The following is a 27429-nucleotide window of genomic DNA, read 5'->3' as shown; positions in this document are numbered from 1 at the left end:
CCTGCATAGTGGGATCCTTTTTTAAAAATTTTCTTAGTTTCTGTTTATTTGTGAATATTTTGAACCACCTTCAAATTGGAAGACAATTTTTCTGGATAAAGAATTCTCAGCTGGCAGTTTTTCTCTTTCAAGATCCTCATTACATCATACCACTGTCTTTTTGCCTCCATGGTTTCTGATGAGAAATCTGTACTTTCTTACTGAGTGTCCTTGTATGTGACAATTTGCTTATCCCTTGCTGCTCTCAGGATTTTCTCTTTGTCTTCAATATTTAACATTTTGAGTAGTGTGTGTCTTGGAGTTAGTCTTTTGGATATATTCTTTTTAATTCTTAACAAAAGGCCTGAAATTTACTTGTGGGTTCTCCACCAATCCTCAGCCCCCTTGCCTTCCAGGGTGCCCCTCCCCAGGTCACCAGGCCTCAGGCCAGGGGTCTGAGGACCCTCAGCAGCTGCTCCTGGTCTTCCAAGTCTTTCCGTATCTTCTTGCACATGTAGAAGATGGACAGTCCCAACTAGTGCAGATGATGTTCTCATGCAGGCTGCCCTGGCAGTGCTGGCACTGGGTCCAGAGGCTTGAGAAGCTTCCTCCAGGGCATTCAGGTGGAACACCTCCTTCTGGTACAGCTCTGACTCTTGGGGCTGGCAGAACCTGCACAAGGATTCCTGGTGGCTAAGCACTGAGGAGTAGTCCATGCAGCAGCTGCGACAGTGAGTGAAGGACACAAGGTTGCCCACCTTGCCCGTGAGCACAGTCTTGCAGTGCTTGTCCTCCCCATGCAGCAGTAGGTCATGCCCTCACCCAGGATGGGCTCAAAGATGCACAGGAGCATCTTGGTGAGCTGCTGCTCCAGGTAGTACTGTGTGTTGATGGGCAGGATGTACTCCAGCACAAAGATGGGGCACCCAGACTTCATGTAGGCGGCCGTGCCCTTGGCAGCACTGATGACCACATATGAGACACGGAAGCCCAGGCTGGGCGTGTCCTCATATTCTCTGCCAGCTGCATGTGGGCCGGCTGTTGTGTGCATCAGCCCCCTGGTGGTGACCAGCTGGGAGATGTCGATGCAGTTGTGCAGCAGGTCAGAGATGACATCTTGCACATGGGCCACAGCGCGGGGGAGAGTCTGCTGATATGCAGGCTGTGCAATAAGGCAGTCACGAGGTTGACCACTAGGGGGCAGTCGTCCCTGCACACTGCCTCCAGTCCCTGGTAGTCCATGCAGTAGTGGGTGGTGGGGCAAGAGAAGAACAGACCAGGGTAGTGCTTCTTGTTGATGAACAGGTAGGGGAAGTAGACCTTCTCAAACTGGAGCCAGATAGGTGGCAGGAAGTTGCCCGACATCCAGTCTGCAACTTCCTGCCTCAGGGCCACGACCTCCGCCATAGAAGAGACCCTGCATCGGCACATGACAGCGTCGGTGTTGCTGTTCACCACCTTGGCGTCAGCGCTATAGCCGTTTTCCACTGTGTACTTGGACCAGTTGCTTTGTCTTCTCAGTCATCTGACGCCCAAATCCTGTGACACTCCATGAGATCTCCAGGCACAGCAGGTAGCCATACACTGAGTTGGCACTCATCTTCAGTGCCACGAATCTAAGACCTGGGGACACAGAGAGTCTGTCACCTTGGCCAGCTCTGCTTGGCCCTTCTCCAGGCATTGAGCAGGTTATCCAGGATCTGAACCAGCAGCCCCTTCTGCACCAACATCTTCTGAACTTGTCCCCCATGGGCGCCTTGATGAAATGGTCAGGGGTTAGCCCCAGTTTCTGGGTGCCCCGCCTGCAGGAGTGTGGCGTAGCACGAGTCGTGGGCCATCATGCTGGACAGGTACAGTGAGGAGAAGTCCAGGGTTGCTATGGGGACGTTGTAGTACCCTTTCAGTGGCTCGATGACGGTGGCACCTACCTCAGTCTTCACCACAGGCATCACCAGTCCCTGGCAAATAGCCTGCCGCAGCAGCTAGGACACGACCTTGACCTGCCGGCCACTGCTGAGCAGGTAGCCGAGGGGCACGCTCATGACGCACACCATTTCCACAGCATTCACCAGCACCCTAAGCCACTCCAGCAGCTGCAGCAGCAGGAAGGCGTCCTTGAGGCAGTACTTGGCCAGGCTGCGGTGGGTCTGCTTGTACCAATTCTGCAGGTCCGTGATGATGCTGTGCTGTACCTCTGCCTTCTCCTTGCCCAGGAAGTGGAAGTTCACCTGTTGACTGTGTAGGATCGCAGCTTGTACTCCCACAGCAGCACCTGCAGTATGTCCATCTGCACGCTGCCAACCATGCTGACCACCTTGTTGTCCTGCTGGCCCATCTGCTTGGACTCGAATGACAAGTCCTGATGGTGGAGTGGGGGCTGACAACTTGGCCCAGGAAGGGGAAGGACTGCCTGCACCGAAGTGATGGGCCCAGGCCATGAGGCAGGGAAGGTCAAAATTCTAGATGTTGTAACTGGTGATCATGTTGGGATCTGTGATGCTGAAGAAGGTGGCCCAGGCCTGGAGCAGTTGGTCCTCCCACTTGTAGCCCTGCACCTTGACACCCAGGATGGGTGCACAGGGCTGCAGTGTGAGCACCAGGGGCAGGAAGGGCTCTGGCTCACCCCAGCTCAGGCCCAGCGAGCAGATCTGGATGACCTGCTCCTGCTATGGCTTGGGGAAGATGCCTTTGCAGCCGGCGCACATGAGGTTGAAGATGAGCATGGGCAGAGCCATGATGCACTGCCAAGGGCCCTCTGGTGGGTGACTGACCACGTCTGATCACAGCATGACCACCTCCAGCTGGCAGTATTATCTTCCCCTTCCCCTCAGATCTCAGGTCATATGTGCCAGCCAGCAGTTCCATCCAATTGCAGCCCACAATGTCGGCATCTACCATGAACCAGATCTCAAAGTCTATGTTGGCCCTGTAGAGTGCGAACCTGGGGGGGTGGTGCAGAGGCCAGAAGGCACGGCAGGCCAGTATGAAGCACAGGAAGGCGGCAGGGCCATGCCCATTATACCTGACCATGCTCTCCCTTGTGCACAGCTCCACAGTCAGCACCAGCAGCCTGGCCAGCTCCTTTCTGTAGTGCTGGTCCAGGCTGATGGCAGTCATCAGCTCCCACTGCAGCTTGTCCAGGTGTTTGGCCAGGTGTTGGGGCCTGAAGCCAGAGGGCATTGGGTTGTAGAAGTAGGGTGTGAAGCCATGGATGTGGCAGCAGAGGGAGAAGCCTGCATTGGTGAACCTGAAGGAGTGGAACACTGGCACAGGAGGGCAGGAGGGGGTGCCCCAGGCAGAGGTTGCACTGGGACCACATAGTGGTCAACCTCCAACTGCTGGAAGATGAGGGGCTCCTCCTGAGAGTCCAGGCAGGGTAGGCCCAAGTCAGAGGGGATCATCCTTGTCTGATGGGAAGTGGACACCTGCAGCCCCCACCAGGGCCGGATGCAGCTCCTCCTTCTGCTGCTGTGCCTGTGTTCTGCGTCCATCTCCTCCATCAGTGCCAGTTCCTCCTCCATCTGGGATGGCTGACATGTCTCGTCCTCATTCCACAGGCCCCCACAGCCACTTTGCTCCCGCCCCCCCCCCCAGCTGGGGCTCCTTACTGCTTGCTGTCCATCCTATTCTCATGCTCTTCAAATGTTTCCTTCTGCTGCATTTATTCTGGTTGGAGTATTGTGTGCTTCTTGGAAATGTAAATTCATTTCTTTCATGAAAGTTGGAAAATTTTTTTCCTCAAATACTCTTTCTGTCCTCTTTTCCTTCTCTTCTTCTGGAACTTCCATGGTACATATGTTGTTGTGCTTCCTGTTATTCAACCCCCTTGAGCCCCTGCTCATTTTTTCCCATTCTTTTCTCCCTCTGTTCTCTTCAATTTCAGCTATTCTGTCTTCTGCATCACTTGTTCTTTCTTCTATTATTTCAGGTCTGCTGTTGAATGCTTCTAAGGTGTTTTCAGTCTCACCTTTTGTGTCTTTAATTCAGATCAGCTGTGTTATTTTTCTATTCATGTTTTTGAATTCTTCTTTGTGCTTGTCCAGTTTTTTCTTAATTCCCTTAATCTTTTCAGTCATATTGTCTTTGTTTATATATATATATTTGCTATTTTTCTTTTTAATTTTTTAATTTTAATTTTTTGCCATATTGTCTTTAAACTCATTGGTTTAATTTAGATTTGTATGAACCTTATTGATAATTGCTCAAATCCTGTGTCTCATCTGGGGTTTTGATATATTCCTTTGCTTGAGCCATACCTTTCTTTTTCTTAGTATGACTTGTAATTTTTTTTTTGCTGATGTCCAAGCATATGATTATGTTGGTGGGTTTACTCTGCTGCTCAATTTCTCTCTCTTGCATCGGGATTTAATGGCAGGAGGCTGTGTGTTATTGCTGTACTTTGATTATTGGTTCAACTTTTTCTAGGTCTTTAGGATTGCCCCTGTTTAGTTGCTCAAATCCAGGCCATGGACCCAGTAATGTATTGCAGACAACTTTTGAAGACCTTGGGGAGGGAGGTGTTAAAGGCCCAAAAACGCATCTTTTTTTTTTTTTTTAAGATACCCAGACTACAAAAATGCCACATGCACAAAAATAGGGGATTCCTACATGCCCTGATCCCCACATCTCTCACACCTTCCCACACCAACAACATCTCCCATCAGTGTGGCACATTGACCGCAATCGATGGACACATCCTGGTGCACTGCCACCAAGCATGGACTGCAGTTTACATTGTAGTCTACACTCTCTCCCACCCAATTCTGTAGGTTATGGCAAGATATATAATAGCCTGTATCTGTCACTGCAATGTCATTCAGGACAATTCCCAAGTTGTGAAAATGTCCCTGTATTACACCCATTTTTCCCTCTCTCTTCCCCCAGAACCTCCAGTGGCCACTGCCCCCACATCAATGATATAATTTCTTCCATTGCTAGGATCACAAGTCCACAGCAGAATACCAGTAAGTCTACTTTAGTCCATAGTTCATTCCCCAATCCTGAGGACCCTGGGATGGTGATGCCCACTCCACCTCCAATTGGGAGGGGGATCCAATCCCATAGGGACAATGGATGGAATTCTCTGCCTGCATTTGCAGACCTTCTCGGTCCCTTGGTATGGTGGTTGTCTAACATCACCTCCTTGCTAGTTGTCCTGGGCAAGACCAATGAACTAGAGAGTAGGTGCCACAACTCCACTGAGACTCAGGGTCAAACTAGCATGCAAACAACCCAAAGATCCAAGTCTCTTGGATGTATACCTACCAACTCTAGCACCAATCACAGGATAAAATAGAAGGACAGAAGAGCCATGTATAGGGAAACCACACCTGAGTCCAACTCTGCCACACTAGGAAGCATAAATTCCAAAGTAGGGCCCACTGGCAAGGTACACACCTCCCACGCTATCTGCCCTGACTATTGTGTCTGGATTCTCCAGAGCTCTCAGGATCCTCACCATTTGGGGTAGTATTTACTTTGACAGTCAATGAGATTCTGCTTAGACATGCACAAGCACAACGTCTGGAATGACCTCCCAACTCACCCCAAAGTCTCCCAGCCATTTAAACTCATTTGTCTTTACCCTTTCCCCCTTCTGGTCAAGGTCTTCCTCCAGTTGCATTGCTAGTTGATGCCTGGTAGCAATCCCCCAGTGCCAGAGAGGCTCATCCCCAGGAGCCATACCCCATGCTGGGGGTAAGATAATGCACTTATATGCTGAGCTTCGCTTAGAGAGAGACCAAAAATCATCTTTTATTTATTTATTTTTCTTTGCATGCACTTCCTTGGTCTGCCAGACAATGGTGCTCTTTGGCAGACCTCTCTGCTCAAAACCCTGATTGGAATATGTTCACAGAATCCCTGACCTTGTCTGCTATTTATAAGATAGGCATCAGTTTTAATTGATTAAGTTATCTCCTCATGGATTGTATTTTCCTACTTCTTGCACGCCTGGTATTTTGAGTGAAGCAGACATTGTGAATTTTACCTTGCTGGATGCTATGTATTTTTGTATTACTCTAAATCTTTTTGAGCTTTTTTCTGGAATGCATATAAGTAACTTGGAAATTGTTTAATCCTTTTGGGCCTTGCTTTTAAGATTTGTTAGCGGGAACTGGAGCAGTGTTCAGTGTAGGATTATTTATTTCTCACTACTGAGGGAAGATCTTCAGCATACTCTACTCAGTGCCCTGTGAATCTTGAGATTTCTAGTCTGACTGGTAGGAATAGGCACCAATTCAAGCTCTGTGGAGTGCCAGACCTATTCATATGGTTCCTTCTCCAGCCATGGGTAGTTTTCTCACATGCATATGCTGAACAGTAGTAAGCTGATTTTCAAAAATTTTAAACTATTTTATTTTGAAATACTTTCAAACTTAAAGGACAGTTTAAAAAATACAAATTCCATTCGCAAAATTCCAACACACCCCTATTCCCCAAGATTCCTTCTTTCTTTCCTTCCTCGCTCCCTCCCTTCCTTCTTAATATATATAATATATATGTGTATATAAACTTTCCCATCTCAGCCCCTCCCCATTCAGTGGGATTAATCATGCTCACTATGTTGTTATGCCCTCACCACCTTCCATTACTAAAACGTTTCCATCTCCCCAAACAAAAACCCAAAAGCCATTTTGCATAAACTTTGCATTCTCTTTACCCCCTGCCCCTCTATTCACTGTCTTTATGAGCTTGCATTATTCTCTAGTATCTTCTTTGTAGTTACCATGGGGCTTAAATTTAACACCCTAAATCTGTTAGGTGAATTTTTTTTAGGAGGTACCAGGGATTGAACCCAGGACCTCATACATAGGAAATAGGAACTCAACCACAGCTTCAACCACTGAGCTACATCCACTTCCCTGTAACATGAGTTTTTTTATGGGTACTATGTTAGAATGAATAATGGTTCCCAATTTTGTCTATTTCCTAATTCCCAGAACCTGTGAATGTTACCTTATATGGTAAAAAGGATTTTGCATATGTGATTAAATTAAGCATCTTGTGATGTGGAGATTATACTGGATTATGCAGGTGAGCCCAATCTAATGACATCAGTCCTTATAAGAAAGGGGCAGATCAGAGTAGGAACGGGAGCTGTGATGACAAGTACAAGAAGGTAGAGTGATGCAAATTAGGAGCCAAGGAATGCAGGTGGCTTCTAGAAAAAAAAAAACAGATAACAGATTCTCCCTCTGAAGCCTCTGAAAGGAATGCAGTCCTGCCAACACCTTGATTTTAGAAGTCTGACCTCTAAAACTGTAAGAGAATAAATGTGAGTTGTTTTAAGCCACTAAATTTGTGGTAATTTATATACTCACCAAATGCAATGGATGTGTCATGATGATGGGGGAGAGTATTGGGGGGGAGTGGTGGGGTGGGAGCAGTGGGGGTGAATGGGGACCTCATATTTTTTGAATGTAATATTTTTAAAAAATGAATTAAAAAAATAAAATAAAAAATTTCTGGTAATTTGTTACAGAAGCAATAAGAAATTAATACAGGCACTTCTGCAGATCTCTGGGGTTTGCTCTTTGTGCAGCTCCCTCCTTGCTGTTACTCTGGCCTGTGCCCCTAAATGCCTCCGTCCCTTCAGAAGCTCAGCTCTGTTTCCTTAAAGCTCTAGTATATAGTAGAATCATGATAATCAATGTTTAACTGCTCAAGAGAATACACTCATTTGAATATGTCAACATGTTATCTCCCCCATGAAATATTCCTTGATCAGTCCAGTTGAAAACCTTTGAACTTTCTTGCCCTTTGATCCTTCACATATTTTACCTTTCATTGCTTCATATGTCCTGTGCATAAAGGCTGCAGTGAGTAATCCCAAGAATCTGAGATGAGGCCTGGAATATGTCACCTTCCAAGAGTTAAGCTAATAAGAAAATTCTAGATGAAATTAATAGGATTATTTATCCTTTAGTGTATTTTAACCTGAGATATTTGGTAAATATGATATTGATAGAAGCTTGGAAAACACTAAAATCCATCATGCACTCCTGATAAACAGAGTTGTCCTTAAAAACTACTTATTTTTGCTGTGAGATTGGCAGCATCAGGAGGATAGTTATTGATATTCATGGTTGTATCTTTCACAGCATCTAGAGCAGAAACACCATAAATGTTTCTGCAGTAAAAGAATAAAAAGCATAGGTATAGTTCACCTCTTTCATGTGAACAAGGGGAGAGATTTACAGACAAAATGTAGTATGTATATACATCTCAGGACATTTGAGGAATGGGCTGATCTTGTCACTGGCCTTCTCTTCAGCTGATTGGCCAGCTATCCCTGACCTTGAGGCCTGCCTTCCTGAGTTAAGTGCCCAGGCACTAGTCATTGATGCTACACATGGACCCAAAGCATTTTCATGTCACTTGGCTCACCCTTTTCTAAGGATGACTCTGTTATTCTCTTCTACAGTGCTTAATTCACTGTTAAGTATCCTTGGTTTGCTAAACTGAAGCAAAAGAGAGACCCAATATGAGCCAAGTAACACCTCAATTCAAAGATTAAGAGAACAGGGAGCTTAGGGAAACTTTTTAAAAGCAGAGTCACAACTCAAACCCAAGGTAATGCTGGAGATCCTTGAACCCTGAACATTTGTGCCTTCTGATCTCCAGTGTCACCTTACAGAACCAGATCACTTATTTCCTCTCTTCTTCCTTCTACTTTTAGGGCAAGAATATCCCAGCATGGGCATGAGTAGCTTGAAATTGCTGAAGTATGTTCTATTTGTCTTCAATTTGCTCTTTTGGGTAAGTATATCTGTCCTGAGCATGGTTGAGTTTACCACCGCCCAGGTAAGATCTACTTCTCTCCCCTCTACCATGGGTCATGCACAGCATACCCAGCCTAGGAACAAAAGAATAATGTCTCCTCCCTTCTTTCTATCCTATCATGAAATAAACTTATAAAATTGAAAGGTGCCAATGCAGTTGTTAACAGGGGTGTGCTCCTTCTTTCTGGAGGCTTTTGACTACTATATATAGGTGGGAATCCTGGGACTCTGCATTCTGTGTATTGACTAGCTCTTTTTTTTTTTTTCTTGACTGATTTTCTGGACTCCTTGGAAAAATGGCTTATTGAAAGGAAATGGGGCATCACTGTATCAAATACAACAATTGAATTTTAGTTATAGGATGGGTTGGAACGAACTTATCTATGAGAAGATTCTTAAAAGTCTGGGTTCTCTACTTGTCTTCTTGGTAAGACAAGATTCCTCATTAGGGCATCCCCTCTACACGGTCATGGTTTCCAAGAAAAGGCCAGGTGTGAGCATTCAAAGGAACAAGGAATAGGGGATTTGAAGCATGAAGGTAGGCCTGCTATATAGTGAAGATACTATGTGGCTCTGAGGAGCTTTCTCTGGAGTCTGAAAATGGGTAGGACAAAGAGTGAGTGGATCACCACAGGAGGAATCTGGGATTGCCTCTCCTATAGGAATGTGGGGAATCTGGTGAATAAGTTGTTCATCAAAGTCTTCATAGAGCCAATGTCAAAAGGTGGCTCTGATCTCAAGTAAGTAAGAATATGTGGGGATGCTCAAGAACCACATTTTGTCTCAGAATGTTGTGGGATTCTTCTTTTCCAGTTCTGTGGCTGCTGCATTTTGGGCTTTGGTATCTACTTCCTGATCCATAACAACTTCGGGGTGCTCTTCCATAACCTCCCCTCCCTCACACTGGGCAATGTGCTCGTCATCGTGGGTTCCATTATCATGGTGGTTGCTTTCCTGGGATGCATGGGCTCCATCAAAGAGAACAAATGCCTGCTTATGTCGGTGAGTCCCTAGCAGCACCTGTAATGCTCTAGGTTGGGGGTGGTAGGTTGGGATGCTTTCAGACCCAGGCGAGATGTTTCTTGGTAGCTTGTCTATGGGAACAGGTGAACATAAGATTGGCATCTCAGGTCAGGCCAACATTACTTTATTTCTGACTGGGACCCCAGGGATAGGTGGAAGAAGTCATTTTGTTCTTCCTTGGCATTCCTTTTACAATGTTAGTGGTGGTCTTTGCCATTGTGATTTCTTTTCACAGTATTTTATTTCTTCTTCTTGATGACTGGCTGAGATCAAGTGTCATCTACATGCCTAAACCTTCCTCACATTAGTATGTATTTTCAGGAACTGACTCAAAGTCCTAAAATTCAGTAACTCTGATGGAAAGTCTAGTCCCTAAACTATTCTAAAGCATTGTGACCCTGCTGAAATGGCAAGGAATGTTTCCCTAAGCCACATCTACAAAAGATAACCAATAGTATGAGTGACCCAACTTGGGCAAGGGTCTAGAGCGCAGTGATTAAGGTTTAATGCCAGAGTTTATCACTTATTCCTTCTCAGTGAACTACCCTAAAGAAGCACCTTTAGGCATAGGTTTTGCTTGAATACTCTGTGAAGGAAGAGCTCCTTATTTCTCTAGTGTGCCCAGAACAGAGTGTGGTACAGCAGTGCCTCTCTGTCAATAGGTGTGGATTCTCCCCTCCTTGGTTCTTCCTTAGGTTGTTTATTTAATCCTCATTCCCTTATGGGTCAACTCCTAAACTCCAGCCACAGAGAGAATAAGAAAAAGTCCCTGTTCTTAGATACAGTTCTTAGACTATTAACAAAAGATGGGAGATAACAGATCTGGAGAAAAGGTTTTAAGCAGTCACAATCAGGTTTGGAGTGAAAAAGATGAAGGAAAAGGAATAAGTGAAAATGTGTTTTTTGTTGGGCATGATTAGCATAATGGATGTAAGTGTCTAAATTTAAAACAAATTGAGCTAGGGTCATGATTAGAGTACCTCCTTCCCCATCTCTACCTGGTTTCTCTCAGCCTCTACCAGCACTTTTCCCACCCCAAGCTAGTCCATGATTTCTTTGAAGGAACCATGTCCCATACTCTCATGACACATTATTAAGTTTACTGGCCTTCTGCTCAAACGTTTAATAAGCTGATACCATAATTCCTTTATTTATTCTTCTTCATTCAACAGATGGTATGGAATATGGAATATGTGCATTGTGCTATAATAGGAGCAGTGGGTAGGAAAGAATAATGTTAGAAGACAGCTGATCTGCTATCTAGAGGCTTAAAGGCCAGTTGTAGGAAAAGAATACATATTACTCACAAAACAAAAGCAGGCTTACAAAGGCCAGAGCAAGCAGGAATAGGAAGTTTCTGCACATGTGTGGAGACACTCTGGATTTTCCTAGGGTGGAGGTGATGTGGGAGGGAAACTGGGATCAGTGCTGTGAACATGTCTCTGCTTTCCTCAGTTCTTTCTCCTGCTGCTGATTATCCTCCTTGCTGAAGTGACCTTGGCCATCTTGCTCTTTGTGTATGAACAGAAGGTAAGTTATAAAGGATACAACTCATTCATTGTCTCATAGCTGGAGTGCAGTGGAGAAAAAGTTGGAATAAAATAATGGAGGTAGAAGCAAAGTGGAAGTGTGGAGGGAAGAGAGATGGAATTGTAATGTGGGAGAGAAAAAATTTCATGAAGTATTTGAGTGGTACCTTGAAGGATGAATGAGGAGAGTGTAAAAAGAAATTTGCCTTCTCCCTCCTTAGTTTTCTCCATCTGTTTGGCAGTAGAAAATATCTGTCTCAGTACCTAAAGAAAACGTGTGTGCTACTTGCCCCTCTACTTCCTTTGTAAAACTAGACTTCTGGAAAGACAAGAGTCCATGGTATATGTCTTCCTTTAATCTCACCCTCAACTCTTCTTCCCATGCACACACTCACCACACTCACTTCCTAAAATCTAAGACCACATAGACAGGGGGCACAAATGCAGCCATTAGCCTGTACTAAACATTTCTTATTCCTTGAACTCACCTGCTTTTCACACTGTCTCCTTTGTGGGAATGTGCCCTACTCAGCTGAATGGCTATGTGGCTGAGGGTCTGACCGAGAGCATCCAGCGTTACCACTCAGACAACAGCACCAAGGCGGCGTGGGACTCCATCCAGGAGTTTGTGAGTATAGGTGGAATCCTTCTCTGCTCAGCCCAGTCCCCGGGGGCCAGTTCCTTTCCTGGACATTTCAGAACTTAAGGCCCGTGGCCCTGAAATCCAGAATAATGCCTTACCTCCCACAAATAGGGAAGCACACAAGTCAGTCTGACTGGTACATTGTTCTCCACATTCTCTTGTCCTTCACCAGCTCAGACAGGCTCATTGTTTCAGCCCTGCCAGGATATAAGGAAGAACCAACATGTCATACTAGATGAGTTTATGTATTTTCCAAAGTGTTACTGAAAACAGGAATTGTATCATACAAGCAATCTCTATTGAATTTCTGAATAGCCTAAATCAGTCTTGTAAACAAGCCCACCAGCACTCCTTGCCTCTTGCCGTACCCCACCCACATATGTAACTCTGCCTGCCTGTCTTGGTGGTGCAGGGGGATAAAGTTGGGGGATAAACACCACCACTGTGATCACGTGGCGCCAAATCATGGTCCTGCCATGAATGCTTAGTGCAGAGTAACAGAAAGCACGAGAACAGGAGTACAGAATCAGGATTGGTTGGCCTTGGGCTAGTCACTTAACTTCTACATTCCTGATTCTTTTTTATTTTTCCAATTGTTTAGAAATCATTTTATTACAGACTTTTCAGACATTTACAAAAATAAAGAGAATACTAGCAATATAAATCTCTATGCACATACCACCTAGCTTATTTGTTAACATTTTGCTAATTTTGTATCATCTAATTCTCTTTTTTTTTTTTTTTTTTTGTCTGTTTTGGCTAGTATATTTTAAAGCATTCTCCATTTCATCCATTAAATACCAAGTATGGGTCTCAAAGATAAGAACTTTTTTTTAAACATACCTAACTTCTTTATCATACCTAAACATTTATAATTTCTTAGCATCAACTAATTAACAATCTATTATCAAATATCCCTGACTTTCTCAAATAATTTTAGTCAGTTTATTCACATCAAGATCCAAGCAAGGTCCCTAGTTACATTTAGATATTATGTCTCTTAAATCTCTTTTAATCTATAATAGATTCCTTCTCTTTCATGTTATTTGTGGAAAGAAATTAGGGTATTTCTCCTGTAGAATTTCCCACTTTCTGGATATGGCTAGTTAGTTCTTTAATATATTTTGGTGCCATAGAATCTTCATGTTCCATAAATCCTGTAAATCTAGAGGCTTGAAACAGGTTCAGTTTTCTAGCAAGACTAGCTGGTACTTTCTGTTGCATCATGTAAGCAGGCTCATAATGTCAGATTGCCCTACTTTCTTTATTCTTAAGACTGATAAAATGAATGCAGGTGTGACCAGCCTGATACCCCTCCGCCACCCCATTATAAAGTCCCCCGGAAACCTTCCTTGATCTATAAAATTGGAATACATTAAACAATTAAACATGTCCTCTCTAACTCACAGGGTTCTTTCACAATACAGTGGGTATAAAAGCACTTTGTTCCATGGAGTCCATACTGGTCAGGCCAATTCTGGATTTTCTGCTATAGAGTCAGATCTGAAGGGCCCATTCCCCCCATCCCCCAAGGCCCACAATTTTCTTTCTGTTGACTTTCTAACCAGCATGTTTTTTCTTGGTGGGGGGTGTTGACTTTTAGCTGCAATGTTGTGGTGTCAATGGCACAAGCGATTGGAAAAGTAACCCGCCAGCATCTTGCCCGTCAGGTCCACACGTTAAGGTAATTTTTTTGGAGGAATTTCCTGTTATTGGAGTCTTTGAGTAAACTTTTAATTTGAAAACTGCAGTCGTGAAGGACCTAGTCCTTCCAACCAGAAACAGGGAACTTTAAACAAAAGAGAGACTAGGAAGACAACCCCAGGTAGCTAGACAAATCATTAAAAACAAAACAGGAACAAGCTCATTAGACTTTGGATGCTGTGAAGAATCTTGTTACACTGAATTATTATACTACGTTATTTGTGTGAAAGCAGCAGAAAGATGTGTCCAGATTTTTGTGAACAAGAAGTAGGTTACAAGTGAAATTTGAAGGTTGAGGTTATCTTTCTCCCTCTGCCTGTTTTTCTGCCCTCCTTTCTTGGAGATGGAAGGATCTAAACTCTTAGTGAAATGAGTCATAACTTCAAAGTGAAGTAAAGAAGAGGTGGGGGGAAGTTGGTGGGACTGCTGAAATAACCTGCTAAATTAATTTGGACCTTCAGAATAGGCCCAGAAAAGTCAACTCAACTTTCAGCCAGACCATGTCCCTAAGGCCCTGTGCTTATCCTACATTACCCACTCTGGAGGTTGTTTGGAAGAATCCGGAAGTTTTCAGGTCCTTGGAGGAAGACTAGGACTAGCAACTGGAGCTTGGTAGAGATAAATGGGTTTACTGGTTGCTGAAGCAAAAGTTGAAATGCAAACTAATTCCAGGATTGCATAGTCCACAATTCCCATTTGTTAATTAAAGTCAGCAGTGGAGTGTTCAAAGAACATAAGACCATCTGTTGTTGACAATCAGTGGATAGGGATCTATGACTCCTACATTAATTTCCACTGTGATGATAAAAATACAGAACCTTCTCTAGTTTAATATGCTCTGCTTTATGCTTCTGCTTCTCTATCCATACAAAGGAGATTAAAAACACAGTAAATGGCCTAAGTCCCTTAGCATTACATAAAGCAAGGTACAAAGAATCTTCCCCATAAGCCTCCAAATAAAGTTAAATAATATAGTAGTATCGTTTATATCTCTAATTTTTTCTAGGGTTGCTACATAAAAGTCGAACAGTGGTTTCATTCCAATTTCCTGTATATCGGAATCATCACCATCTGTGTATGTGTGATCCAGGTAAGAGTTTAGCCATAGGACTATCATAAGGATTAAATGAGCAAAACCATGTAAAATTTAGATCAGTACCAGGTATATAGTATGTGTTCAATAAATGTTAACTATTTTTATTAGTATATGAGCTCCCCTAGTCAAGTAGAAAAGATGTTATTACCAACATACAGAAAATAAGCCTTAAGAAAATCTATCTGGTCAGCATATCCCTCAGAGATATGGTTGCTTCCCAGTCAAATTAAAAATTACCAACGAAAACCCTCTTTCAGTGGGTCCATCCACAGAACCTGTGATGGATGAGAACTTCCACTAGAAAAAGTGGTCTTGCATGCTAAGGAAAAGTTGATGCTGAAAATTAGAATCAATTTCTTGTTTCTCTGCTCATTGTGGCAAATCACAGGTGGATTGGGGGTAGTTGTGTTTCCTTTTTTATTTTCTGATATGTCTACCATTTTTCCCACCTAAGCACTGGGTATCTAATGGATTACCTAAAGTTTAATAAGGAAGCTCAGAGAGAAGCTATCTTTCTTTGCTTGAGAACCAAGGAGGTATAGGTCATAGAATGAAATGACTCTACAAATTGTCCTGTAAGCAGCTCTTAACTATACCAGTAGCAGGAGATCCAGGTCTTGTCAAGGGGAAAAAAAAGCTGTCCCTATGCTTTATAAAATACTGTCTTGCCATCATTGCTCCCGCTCTTCTCCCCACTGCCATCCTCAAGATGAAAGAGAGACATCCTAAGACAGAATTGAAAGTGATAGAGGGAAGAGTGATGCCAATAGTGTGGCCACTTTCTTCTTCCCTGGGGCCAACCCTGCACTTGTGGGAGGGATAGATACTCCTATGAAGACCTCACTGCTTCTCAACTCTTTTTTCAGGTGTTGGGGATGTCCTTTGCACTGACCCTGAACTGCCAGATTGATAAAACCAGCCAGGCCCTAGGGCTGTGACCTGTACCTGCTCTGTGGTAGAAAGATTTGTTTCATCTCTGGAAATCCAAAACCACTTATAGCATGAAGCCTTAAATGCTCACCTCCTGGACTGGTACCTTTGTCCTCTCATCTCTTCCTTATTTTGGTCCCTGTCTCTTATAACCACAGAAGAGGGTGTTGGCCAGGCATTTCCATCTCAGGCAGTATACCAATCATGTGCACCACTGTGGCAGCAGCCAGGCCCCTCAAGGTGGTGACACTAATGCTGGAAGGTTTTTCAGACATGAGAAGCCAAGAAAAACCTGTGGCATTAACAGTTCAAGATCAAAGGGTGGGTTCAGGATTTAAACTTTGATATCTTCCTGTTGTCAAACCAACCTCCAGCTTCTAAATCATGTCCAGTCCACTTTCCAAAGTCAAGCAAGAGAGAAGCTGAAAGAAGTTCTGGAGTCAGACACACTGGATAATTGTTACAACCTTCTATTTTATTTTTACTGGGGACCTTGGCTCGAAGAATGACAATGTACTACTCTTTCCCTAAATGGTGAGATTTCTTTTAGTTTTTTTAATTAAGGGCTCTGCTGATTTATTCTATGTCCTTCTAGAAGAAACTATCCAGTGATTCATACCTGACTTCAAATAGTCTCTTAGCCTGTGGTTTACATTGCCCTGGAGGAACTCGCCCCAGTATCTCTGATGGTTTAGCCGGTAATTACATGCAGTGTAATTTCCCTATCAGATAAGGTTTTTATAAATGTATTGTTTTAAGTCTTCAATAAATAAAAAAAGCTTATGGTCTCAGACACAATATTCTCGTTCCTATGGCTCAAAGCCACCTTCATTTCTCAACCTGATTGCCCAGCCATAAAAGAAGGCTCAGGTAGTTACTAGGAAGCCAGGTATATCTATTGATACAAAAAAATTACTCCAAAACTTAAGTGTATGAGAAAAAAAAAGCATTTATTGTCTCATAGTTTTTGTGGGTCAGGAATCTTGGAGCAGCTCAGCTGGCTGATTCTGGTTCACTGTCTCTCACAAAATTGCTATCAAGGTATCAGTCAGGACTGAAGTTATCTCAAGGCTTGATTGGCAGAAGATTCATTTTCAAGTTTTCTTATTTTCTCACATGACTATTGGTAGGTCTTAGAGTATCTGCTTTCGAGCTCTCATATGGGTGTTTGCAGGCCTGAAATCTTTGCCACATGGAACTTTCCACAGGGATGCCTGATGACATGGTAGCTGGCTTCTCCCATAGCAAGATAGCCAAGGCAAAGTGTGAAAGAGAGCATCCAAACCAAGCCACAGTCCTTTTATAACCAAACTCAAAAGTGACATCACATCATTTCTGCTATCGTTTCTTCCTCAGAAGTGAGCTAATAAGTTCAGCCCATGCTCAAGGGGATGAGATGGCATAAAGATGTAAATACCAGGAGGTGGGATCATCAGAGACTATCGTAGAGGCTGTCTTCCACGCCACATTTGTTGGGTAGGGAAAGAAGCTAAATTGAATTTTCTGTAGGTCCTGGATATGGTGACCAAATTTTGTAAAGCAAAAATCAGAACATACCTAATACAGAGCCTAACAAGCCAATTATAGAGATGTCAGAGAAAGGGCTGGAAGAATTGTTTCTGCTGTGGAATGTTTGTGTACAATCTTTCACCTCCCTTTATTTATTTATTTTTTTAAAGATTTTTATTTCTCTCCCCTTCCCACCCCCCCCTCCACCCTGTGCCCCAGTTGTCTGTTCTGTGTCCATTTGCTGCACGTTCTTCTTTTTTCCGCTTCTGTTGTTGTCAGCGGCACAGGAATCTGTGTTTCTTTTTGTTGCATCATCTTGCTGTGTCAGCTCTCCACGTGTGCGGTGCCATTCCAGGGCAGGCTGAACTTTCTTTCGCGCTGGCAGCACTCCTTATAGGGTGCATTTCTTGCACGTGGGGCTCCCCTACATGGGGGACACCCCTGCGTGGCAGGGCACTCCTTGCGCGCATCAGCACTGCACATGGGCCAGCTCCACATGGGTCAAGGAGGCCCGGGGTTTGAACTGCGGACCTCCCATGTGGTAGATGGACGTCCTATCCACTAGGCCAAGTCCATTTCCCTCATCTCCCTTTAAATTGGTAATTTGAGTGGTAGTCTATAGGGAAACCTGTATCTTTTGTACTTTCCTGAGGCAAACAAGGAGCACAAAAGTATCTCATATTCCACATGTACAAAATTAAATTTAACATTTTATCTTTCAGTTATTTGTTGCCCCTATCAAGTGATACTACCATCCCTACCACCCTCCCAGTTGCTCTAGCTAGAAACCTGGGCTTTGTCTTTAATTAAGCTGTCCATGACTCCCAAAATCTATTCAGTCAAAAAGTTTTAAGGATTCATTTACCAAATATCTCTCAAATTCATCTATTGTCCTCATTTAATTTCTTACCTATATTCCTTCAGTAGCTTCAGCAGACCACTGTCCAGTCTAGAATCCACTATTGGACCCATCTAAACTATTCTCCACACAGCAGCCAGAATAATATTTCTAAAACATAAATATGATCAGAATATTTTCCTGCTTGAAATCCTTCAATGACTCTGTTATCCTTAGGATAAAGTCCAGATTCCTTATTATGTCTATCAGGCCCTCCATGATATGTCCCACTCTTAGTTCTCCAGCCTCACCTCTTTCCATTCTCACTTTTGCATTCTATGTTTTATCTGTATTGAACTGTTTTGGGTTGCACTAAACTTTATAATCAACTTTCTCACTCAGTTACCAATCTCCTTTGTCTGGATAATTTCTACCCCCTTCTTCCTCTAAGAAAGATTTCATTAATTACACAAAGTTTAGTATTTATTATCTTTCCAACTATGAGACACAATGCTAAGAGCTTTAAATATATCTTACATATAATCTTGACAAAATATCCCTTGTATGCACCTCTGTAACACAATCAGAGAACCTTCATAGAACTTATCAGGTTTTATTTTAATTGCCCCTTTATTTGATTTTATTAACCATTGGCCTGGATCAAATTAAAAAGGAAAGAGAGGAAAGGTACAAATTAGCTATAAATATTATAAATATGGGACCATAACCACATATACAGTTAAGGTTTTAAAATTCATGAGAGAATATGACAAGTTTAGGACAATGTAGGTGCAATAGATAATTTTCTAGAAAAACAGAAATCATACAAATTGCCTCAAAAAGAAAAAGAGGATTTCTCTTCCTGATAACACATCAGACAATGTTACTAAACTAAACATCCCACTATACAAAATGACAGTGCTGGATAAAGCTTTACAACATTTTTAAAGCAGTTTTGAGCTGGAAAGAAAGTAAGAAGTACTTAACTAGGGTCTGAGTGATTGTGGGAACCAGAGAAAAAAATAACAGGGTTTTGAGGGCATTTGCCAAACCAGAAGAAGTTGGCCTTCAGTTTTCATGGTCTCATGGGACATGGAGTCCAGGAGACAAAATCTAGGACTGGATGAGGCAGAGATTCTAAGCATAGATCTTCCCCTTTTAAGGCAGGGACCTCCAATGAGCTCCCCTTCAGTGTAAGAGTAAATTATAAATACCATTAAACTTTCATCAAGGATTGCATGAAAATCTGTTTGAAACTTCACAGCTTAGCAGAAATTGGCAATATTCCTGAAAAGTTATATATGTAATCTGGCTATTGTATAGACTTTAAGCCCAAATTTACAGGGCCTGAGTCACCCCCAAATTCTAAAACTAGGAATTTAGTTTAAAGTCGTCCCAAACTAGAAGTTCTCCAAGGCTCTGGCAGAAGCAAAATATTTATACTTTCTGAAGGAACCCACATTAAGAGCAGGCCTCCACAAATTTCAAAAATCTACTTTCCAAGGAAGTTAAACTCACTCAGTAAAATTCACTAGCACAGAAGAAAATGAGGAACCATGATCAAAAATGATAAACAACAAACAACAGAAACAGACCCACAAAACTTGAGATATAAGGGTTACTTGACACAAAATATAAAATATCCATGTTTATCCATATTTAAGAAAATAAAACAATTATGTGCACAGAAGAAAACTGAAAAAGACTAGGCATTTTGAAAAATGAAAATATAATTTTAAAAAAATTCACTGAATGCCTTTAAGAGCAGATTTGATACAATGAAGAGAGATTAATGAACTGGAAGATTTATACTAAGAAAATTAATCATAAGGTAGTACACAGAAAAAGTGGAAAATATGAAAGTGAGTTTAAGGAATGAGGACAGATTAAGAAAGTCTAACGTAAGTGAAACTGGAGTTCCAGAAAGAGGAAATACAAAGCATAGAAAACACTACATTTGAAGTTATAATGGCTAAAAATATTCCAGAACTGATGAAAGACACAACCCACAAATAAGAAATGCAAAGGATTATATTCACTGGGGAGAAAGAAAAGCATACCTAGACCCATCATGGGCAACCTAGGGCAAAAAATTAAAGTAGCTAAAGAAATTGTGGTTCTAGTAATGGACAAACAGAAGTGGAATGTTAGAGCACCAAAACTGCCCTTGTCCTAAAGACATGAGCCAGTATCACAAATATTTGTGTTTTGGTATTTTCATAGCATCCAATCATTATGGGAGAGGGAACCTTGTGGGGGACCTTCATTTTTCCCTACCATCAGTTAGGACAAACCAGAGCTTAACCCACCACATTGACTCCAAACTCAGAACTCTTGAGCAGAATGGGCTTCTATGATTCTGAACCAAGCATGAAAGGAAAAAAAAGAACAGGAAAATCAAAAGGAAACATTGCATCGCTGTGGCCACAGACCAAATCCCCCATGGCTTTGTATACTAGGCACACTAGATAAACAAGGCTTAAGTAGACTGGCAACTCTAAGAGCTTAACTTGGTGTGAAGTGGTCCCAACTAAACATTTTCCAGAGGCTTGGCAGAACTAAAACTAAAACCTATCTGGAGAAGGGAAACTCCATTTTGTTTCAGGAAACTCTTAGAAATAATTTTTCAAGGGCAATGACCGGCAAGAAGTCAAAGATTAGAAGCCATAAAAGAAAGCATAAGAACATGAACAAGAAACAACATAAGCCAAAGTCAACGGAGAAAGATCTATAGACTTTAGACATTGCACTCTTCAGATACATGTTTAAATCAACTTTGATTACCGTGCTATAAAAGTAAATCACAAACTTTTAGCTTTCTGCAAATGGGAAACTATAAACAAGATAACTAAAACAGAAGCAAATAACTTTTAGCAATGAAAAAGGCAATAATTGATATTAAAAACTCAGAATATGGTCTTAAGGAGTAATGTTAGCAAAAATAGAGGAATAGGGAACTATGGGGTTCCATCTGTCCCCAGAAACACTAAAAAAACAGGCAAAAAAGATGTCAGAATCAACTTTATCAGAACAGTGGAAGATGGGAAAGGTGTATAGTAAGCAAGGAAATACTTAGCCATGATAAAGACCTAAAACAAGGTCGAAGACCTTTGTGGCACTTTAATTTCCTTGTCATACCCTCCTCTCTGGTGCAGCAATGGTCTTGAAGATGGCAGCCCTCCTTCCCAGTATGGGTACTTAGTCCCAGAGGAAGCATAATGAAACTTGTTCCCAAGAAATTCTGCTTGTCTGTTTGAGATGTCTGTGGAATTTCCTAAAGGACTTACACAAGGATCCTGCCTTTCTTTCAGCTTAGAATTCTCTCAAGGCAGAAAATCAGTGACATGGAGGATGACCTTTGAAAAACATTGAAATCCAAATGAACAAGCTGCTGTCACCAGTGGCAAAAAAACTAACAGATGAGGCAAACAATAGACACCAAAAGTCAGGGAGGAAAGCTAGACAGTTAGGATTTTTAGGGAATAATGATTTAAAAACCTCCTACATAGATAGGGAACCTGGAGAGTGATTCACATATGCCCAGGGTTGGAGGCATACTCAGAAAAGATGAGAGAAGACCATTAACTTTCACCTTGGCTGGTTTTTAGCCTCAGTACGAGCAGAGCTGTAAATGATTTGGCTGAGCAGCACAGGTATGCTCCAACACAGAGCCAATCTGCAAAGATCTTAAGAGTATTTTTTTCTTTCCTCTCCTCTCCTTTCCTTTCTTTTTTACACCTCATAGCATTCAAAATGTTTAGTTATCAACAAAATATTATGCAGGATGCAAAGAAACAAGAAAGTAGGGCCATTTACAAGAAAATAAAAATGATCAGAAAGTCTCTGAGGGAGCAAAGACATGACATTGAACTTACTGGGCAAAAACTTTATATCAACTATTTCAAATATGGTCAAAAAGCTAGAGAGAACCATGGACAAAGAACTAAAAGATACCAAGAAAATAATATCTCAACAAATAATGTCAATAAACAAATTAGAAAAAGCAACAATATAAACATTTTTAGATAAAAAGTACAATAAGAAAGACCTAGACCAAAAGGGGAAAATATCAAAAGCAAATGAATTTTTAAGGCTAAGAAATTTCAAAGTGAGTCAGGAGGTCACCCCAGATGCTATGCTTATACACATCTCAGGAGGATCTTTCTGCCACCATAAACAGTGCCTCAGGTAGGAGTGCTCCTGGGGATTCTAGAGGCATCTAGACACTATAGGCAGGGCAGAAAGCCCCAGGAAATTGGCACCCCATTACAGGGCTTTCCCTTGGAATTTATGATAACCCATCTCCCCCAGTGTATCAGATACAGACTCATTTATAATTTTCCTATACATGGTTCTTCTATCCCATCTATTTGAACCTATAATTAGCACTATACCCATTAAAAATATGTCCCAGAGACTTAAATCTTATGGCTGTTCATGTGCTGGTTGAGCCCTGAATCTCAGCAGAATTGAAGCTAACAACTCTTCTCCAGTCCAGATTCATCCAAGACAACTAACAAAAGGATGATGATGGACAATGCCCATCCCAAGAAGCAGAGAGTATCTGCAACTGCAAGTAAGACAGTTTCATCCATCTGCCCCATGGGATCTAAGCCCCCTCTCAATCAGAAGCAGATTGAGCATCACCATCCCCAAATCCTCAAGACTGAGGAATGAACAAACAGAAGGGGAACTGCAACTATGGACTAGATTTACTGTTTTGAATAAGGGAAAAGAAGGCTTTAAGAACATTATACACCAATAAGACCTAAAAGATAAAAAACACGCAAACAAACAAACAAATACGAACAGCAGATTATACTATTTCTCAAGTGCATACAGAACATTCTCCAGGATAGACTGTATTCTAGGCAACAAAACAAGTCTTAAAGAATTTTAAAAGATTGAAATCATACCCAAACAAGTTTCAAATTAAAAAACTTGATATCATACAAAATATCTTCTCTGACAACAATAGAATGAAGCTACAAATCAATAACAGAAGGAAAACTGGAAAATTGACATATACATTGACATTAAACAATATATTACTAAAACAGCAATGCATGGGAGGAGGGGATCATTGGTGTGGAGGGTCAGTGACGGAGGATGCTTTGAAGGCATTTCACCTGGGGCATACCTGTAAGGCATATGAACGGGTTCAAGTGTTCATGGAGCATTTTCATGGTGAGCGGAGATCCACACAATAACGAAAGAATATGGAATTCCCATCCTGGGGTGTTCTGCCACATTCTCTAATGGGACAGAAAGAATCCCTCAAGTACAAGGGCAGTGACTAGTGAAGGAGGATAGACCATTGATGGGCCCCTGATATTCATGACTCTACTTATGAACCTTTACTTTTGAAATGGAAATTAAACAAGCATTATAGGGTACCTAAGAGTTACCTCATGAGAGCCTCCTTGTTTCTCAAATATGGCCTCTCTCTAAGCCAAACTCAGCATATAAATGCATTACCTTCCCCCCAGTGTGGGACATGCTCCCAGGGATGAGCTTCCCTGGCAGTGAGGGATTACTACCAAGCACCAACTAGCAATGTAACTGGAAAAAGACCTTGAACAAAAGGGGGGAAGGGTAAAGACAAATGAGTTTATATGCCTAAGAGACTTCAAAAGGAGTCAGGAGGTCATTCCAGAGGTTATGCTTACGCATGTCTCAGCAGGATCTCTTTGACTGCCACAGTAAATACTGCCTCAAATAGTGGGGCTCCCACTTTGACAATTCCCCTACATTTTTAATGTAACCTTTATGCAATTTATCTTTTTTAAAAAAAGCAGTACATTTTTAATAAAAAAGCAAAACATCAAAGAAGAACTCACAAAGGAATTATAAAATATTGTAAGATAAATAATGAAAATTAAACAGAACATATCAAAATTTATGGGATGCAGTGAAAGCAGTCTTCAGAGGGAAACTAATACCTGTAAATGCCTACATTTGAAAAGGAGAAAGATCTAAATTAATGACCTAACTATATATCAGGAATTAGGAAAAGAAGGGCAAGGAACTCCAAGCTAAAAAAAGGAAGGAAATTATAAAGGCCAAAGTAGTAATAAATGAAATAGAGAATAGTAAAAAATAGAGAAAAATCAATGAAACCAAAAGTTGTTTCTTTGAAAAGATCAATAAATTGACAAATGTTTAGCTAGATTAACTAAAAAAGAGGGAAGACTCAAATTACTAAAATCATAAATGAAAGTGGGGACATTATTACTGACCTTACAGAAATATAAGGGACTATAAGAGAATACTATGAATATGTGTACACCTACAAATTAGACAACATAAATGAATGAGCTAATGACCCAAACTACCAAAAGTGACTCAAGAATGGAAAATCTGCATAGACCTATAACAACTAAAAAGATTGAATCAATGAAAACAGAAGAGAAGTGAACACTTCCTCCTCTCATTCTCAGATAAATCAATCTGAGCTCAGCATTACACATAAGAAATCCAGAAAAACACATTGCAAGAAAATACAACTACATACCAATAACCCTTATCAATATAGATACACAGAACTTGAGCAAAATAGTAACAAACAGAGTCCAGCAGCAAATTAACAGGATTGTACACTATGAAAAAGTGGGATTTATACCAGGAATCAAGGGTTTGATTTAACATATGAAAATCAATCAGGGAAGTGGATTTGGCCCAATGGATAGGGCATCCGCCTACCACATGCAAGGTCCAAGGTTCAAGCCCAGGGCTTCCTGACCTGTGTGATGAGCTGGCCGATGCACAGTGCTGATGTGCACAAGGAGTGCTGTGTCATGCAGGGGTGTCCCCCGTGTAGGGGAAGCCTATGCACAAGGAATGTGCACCGTAAGCAGAGCTGCCCAGCAAGAAAAAACTGCAGCCTGCCCAGGAATGACACCACACACATGGAGAACTGACACAGCAAGATGATGCAACAAAATAAGACACAGATTCTGGGTGTGGCTGACAAGAATACAAGCGGACATGGAAGTACACATGGACATAGAAAGCAGACAACTGGGGGAGGGCGGGGAAGAGGAGAGAAATAAAATTTTTTAAAAATGAAAATCAATCAATATAAGATAAAAATTAATAACATTAAGGGGAAAATATATGATCAACTCAGTGCAAGAAAAGCACTCATTAAACTAGGTATAGAAGGAAACATGATGAACATTTATGAACAACCCACAGCTAAGTGCTCTCTGCCCAAGATCTGGAAAAGGATAAGAATGTCCACATTCATTACTTCTATTCAACATTGTACAGGAAGTTCAGTCAGAGCAATTAGACTAGAAAAATATTATAAGTAAATGGCAATCATAGTGGAAAATAAGAAATAAAACTATCCCTATTCACAGATGGCATGATCTTTTATGTAGTAAACCCTAAAGAATCTAGGAAAAAAAAAAAAAACCTGTTGGAGCTAATAAATTCAGCAAAATTTCAGGAATCAAAATCAACCTGCAAAAACCAGTTGTATTTCTATACACTAGCAATGAACAACTCAAAAAGGAAATTTCAAAAATAATTCCATTTACAATAGCATCAGGAAGATAAAATACCTAGGAATAAATTTAATCAAGGCGCTACAAGATAAATGGTAAGGCATCTGTGTTCATTCATAGATTGGAAGACCAATATTGTTAAAGAACACAATTCTCCCCAATGTGATCCACAGATTCAATGCAATCAACAGCAAAAGCCCAATGGCTGTTTTTGGTAGAGAAATTAAAAAAAAAACAAAAAAAAAAAACCTAAAATTCTTATGGAATTGCAAGGGACTCCAAATAGTCAAGTCTTTTTTTTTTTAAAGATTTATTTATTTTTTATTTCTCTCCCCTCCCCCCCCCCCACCCCAGTTGTCTGTTCTTTGTGTCTATTTGCTGCATGTTCTACTTTGTCCGCTTCTGTTGTTGTCAGCGGCACAGGAATCTGTGTTTCTTTTTGTTGTGTCATCTTGTTGTGTCAGCTCTCTGCATGTGGCGCCATTCCTGGGCAGGCTGCACTTTCTTTCGCACTGGGCGGCTCTCCTTACAGGGTGCACTCCTTGTGCGTGGGGCTCCCCTACACGGGGACACCCCTGCATGGCACAGCACTCCTTGCGTGAATCAGCACTGCGTGTGGACCAGCTCCACATGGGTCAAGGAGGCCCAGGGTTTGAACCGTGGACCTCCCATGTGGTAGGCAGATGCCCTAACCTGGGCCAAGTCCGCTTCCCAAAACAGTCTTGAAGAAGGAAAACAAAGGAGGATTTCTTGGTTTCAAAACATATTACAAAGCTACAGTAATCCAAACAATATGATGCTGACATAAGGATAGGCATATAGATTAATGGAATAGAACTGAGTCAAGAAACAGACACACATCTATGGACAATTGATTTTCAATAAGGGTACCAAGACCATTCAATGAGGGAAAACAGACTCTTACGAATGGTGCTGGGACAACTGGATATCCATATGAAAAGAAAAAATTAAAACCCTTATTGATTACATACAAAAATTAAGACAAAATGCACAAAAAACCTAAATGTAAGATCTAAAACTAGAAAACTCTTAAAAGACAAATAGGGCAAATCTTCATTACCTTGGATTTGGCAATGCTTTCTTTTTTTTTTTTTTTTTTTTAAAGATTTATTTATTTATTTAATCCCCCCCTCCCCCAGTTGTCTGTTCTCTGTATCTGTTTGCTGCTTCTTGTTTCTTTGTCTGCTTCTGTTGTTGTCAGTGGCACAGGAAGTGTGGGCGGCGCCATTCCTGGGCAGGCTGCACTTTCTTTCGCGCTGGGCGGCTCTCCTTACCGGGTGCACTCCTTGCGCGTGGGGCTCCCCTACGCGGGGACACTCCTTGCACGCATCAGCACTGCACATGGGCCAGCTCCACACAGGTCAAGGAGGACCGGGGTTTGAACCGCGGACCTCCCATGTGGTAGACGGACACCCTAACCACTGGGCCAAGTCCGTTTCCCCTGGCAATGCTTTCTTAACATGACTCCAAAGTACAAACAACATAAGAAAAATAGATAACTTGGACTGAATAAAATTAAAAGCACACTACTAAGATAAGGAAAACAAAACCCATACAATGGAGAAAATATTTGCCAATTATATATCTGATAAGGACTGAGAATTCAGATTATGTAAAGGAATCTTACAACTCAATAACAAAAACATAATAAACCCAATTAAAATATTCAAAAGAGTTGAACAGTAATTTCTTCAAAGAATATGCAAAAATGTCCAACAAGCTGTGCAAAGATTCTCAACATTAGTCATTTGAGAAATATAAATCAAAACCACAACGAAATACCTCTTCATACTCACTAGGATGCCATAATTAAAAAAAAAAAGACACTAACAAGTGTTGCTATTCATGCAGAGAAATTAGAGT

General features: G+C 41.6%; 1 protein-coding gene and 1 pseudogene across 1 annotated transcript in view; one reads left to right on the top strand and one right to left on the bottom strand.

Annotated features, from left to right (window-relative positions):
- The window catches only part of CD53 (CD53 molecule), a 35315-nt gene extending 18830 nt beyond the window's left edge, over positions 1 to 16485 (top strand). The window contains exons 2-8 of the mRNA XM_004473064.5: positions 8660 to 8739; positions 9576 to 9764; positions 11241 to 11315; positions 11847 to 11942; positions 13561 to 13641; positions 14668 to 14751; positions 15624 to 16485. Coding sequence (XP_004473121.1) covers positions 8677 to 8739; positions 9576 to 9764; positions 11241 to 11315; positions 11847 to 11942; positions 13561 to 13641; positions 14668 to 14751; positions 15624 to 15695 — 660 coding nt within the window. The 5' untranslated portion in view covers positions 8660 to 8676 and the 3' untranslated portion in view covers positions 15696 to 16485. The remainder of the gene's footprint in view (positions 1 to 8659; positions 8740 to 9575; positions 9765 to 11240; positions 11316 to 11846; positions 11943 to 13560; positions 13642 to 14667; positions 14752 to 15623) is intronic.
- On the bottom strand, positions 422 to 5602 carry LOC101440400 (DNA polymerase delta catalytic subunit pseudogene; annotated as a pseudogene).
- Positions 16486 to 27429: the final 10944 nt, after the last annotated feature.

Source organism: Dasypus novemcinctus, chromosome 9 (assembly GCF_030445035.2).
Source record: "Dasypus novemcinctus isolate mDasNov1 chromosome 9, mDasNov1.1.hap2, whole genome shotgun sequence".
In the NCBI taxonomy this organism is placed as follows: Eukaryota; Metazoa; Chordata; class Mammalia; order Cingulata; family Dasypodidae; genus Dasypus; species Dasypus novemcinctus.
The sequence above is the reverse complement of the archived record's forward strand: the minus strand, read 5'-3'. Positions and strand labels throughout refer to the sequence as shown.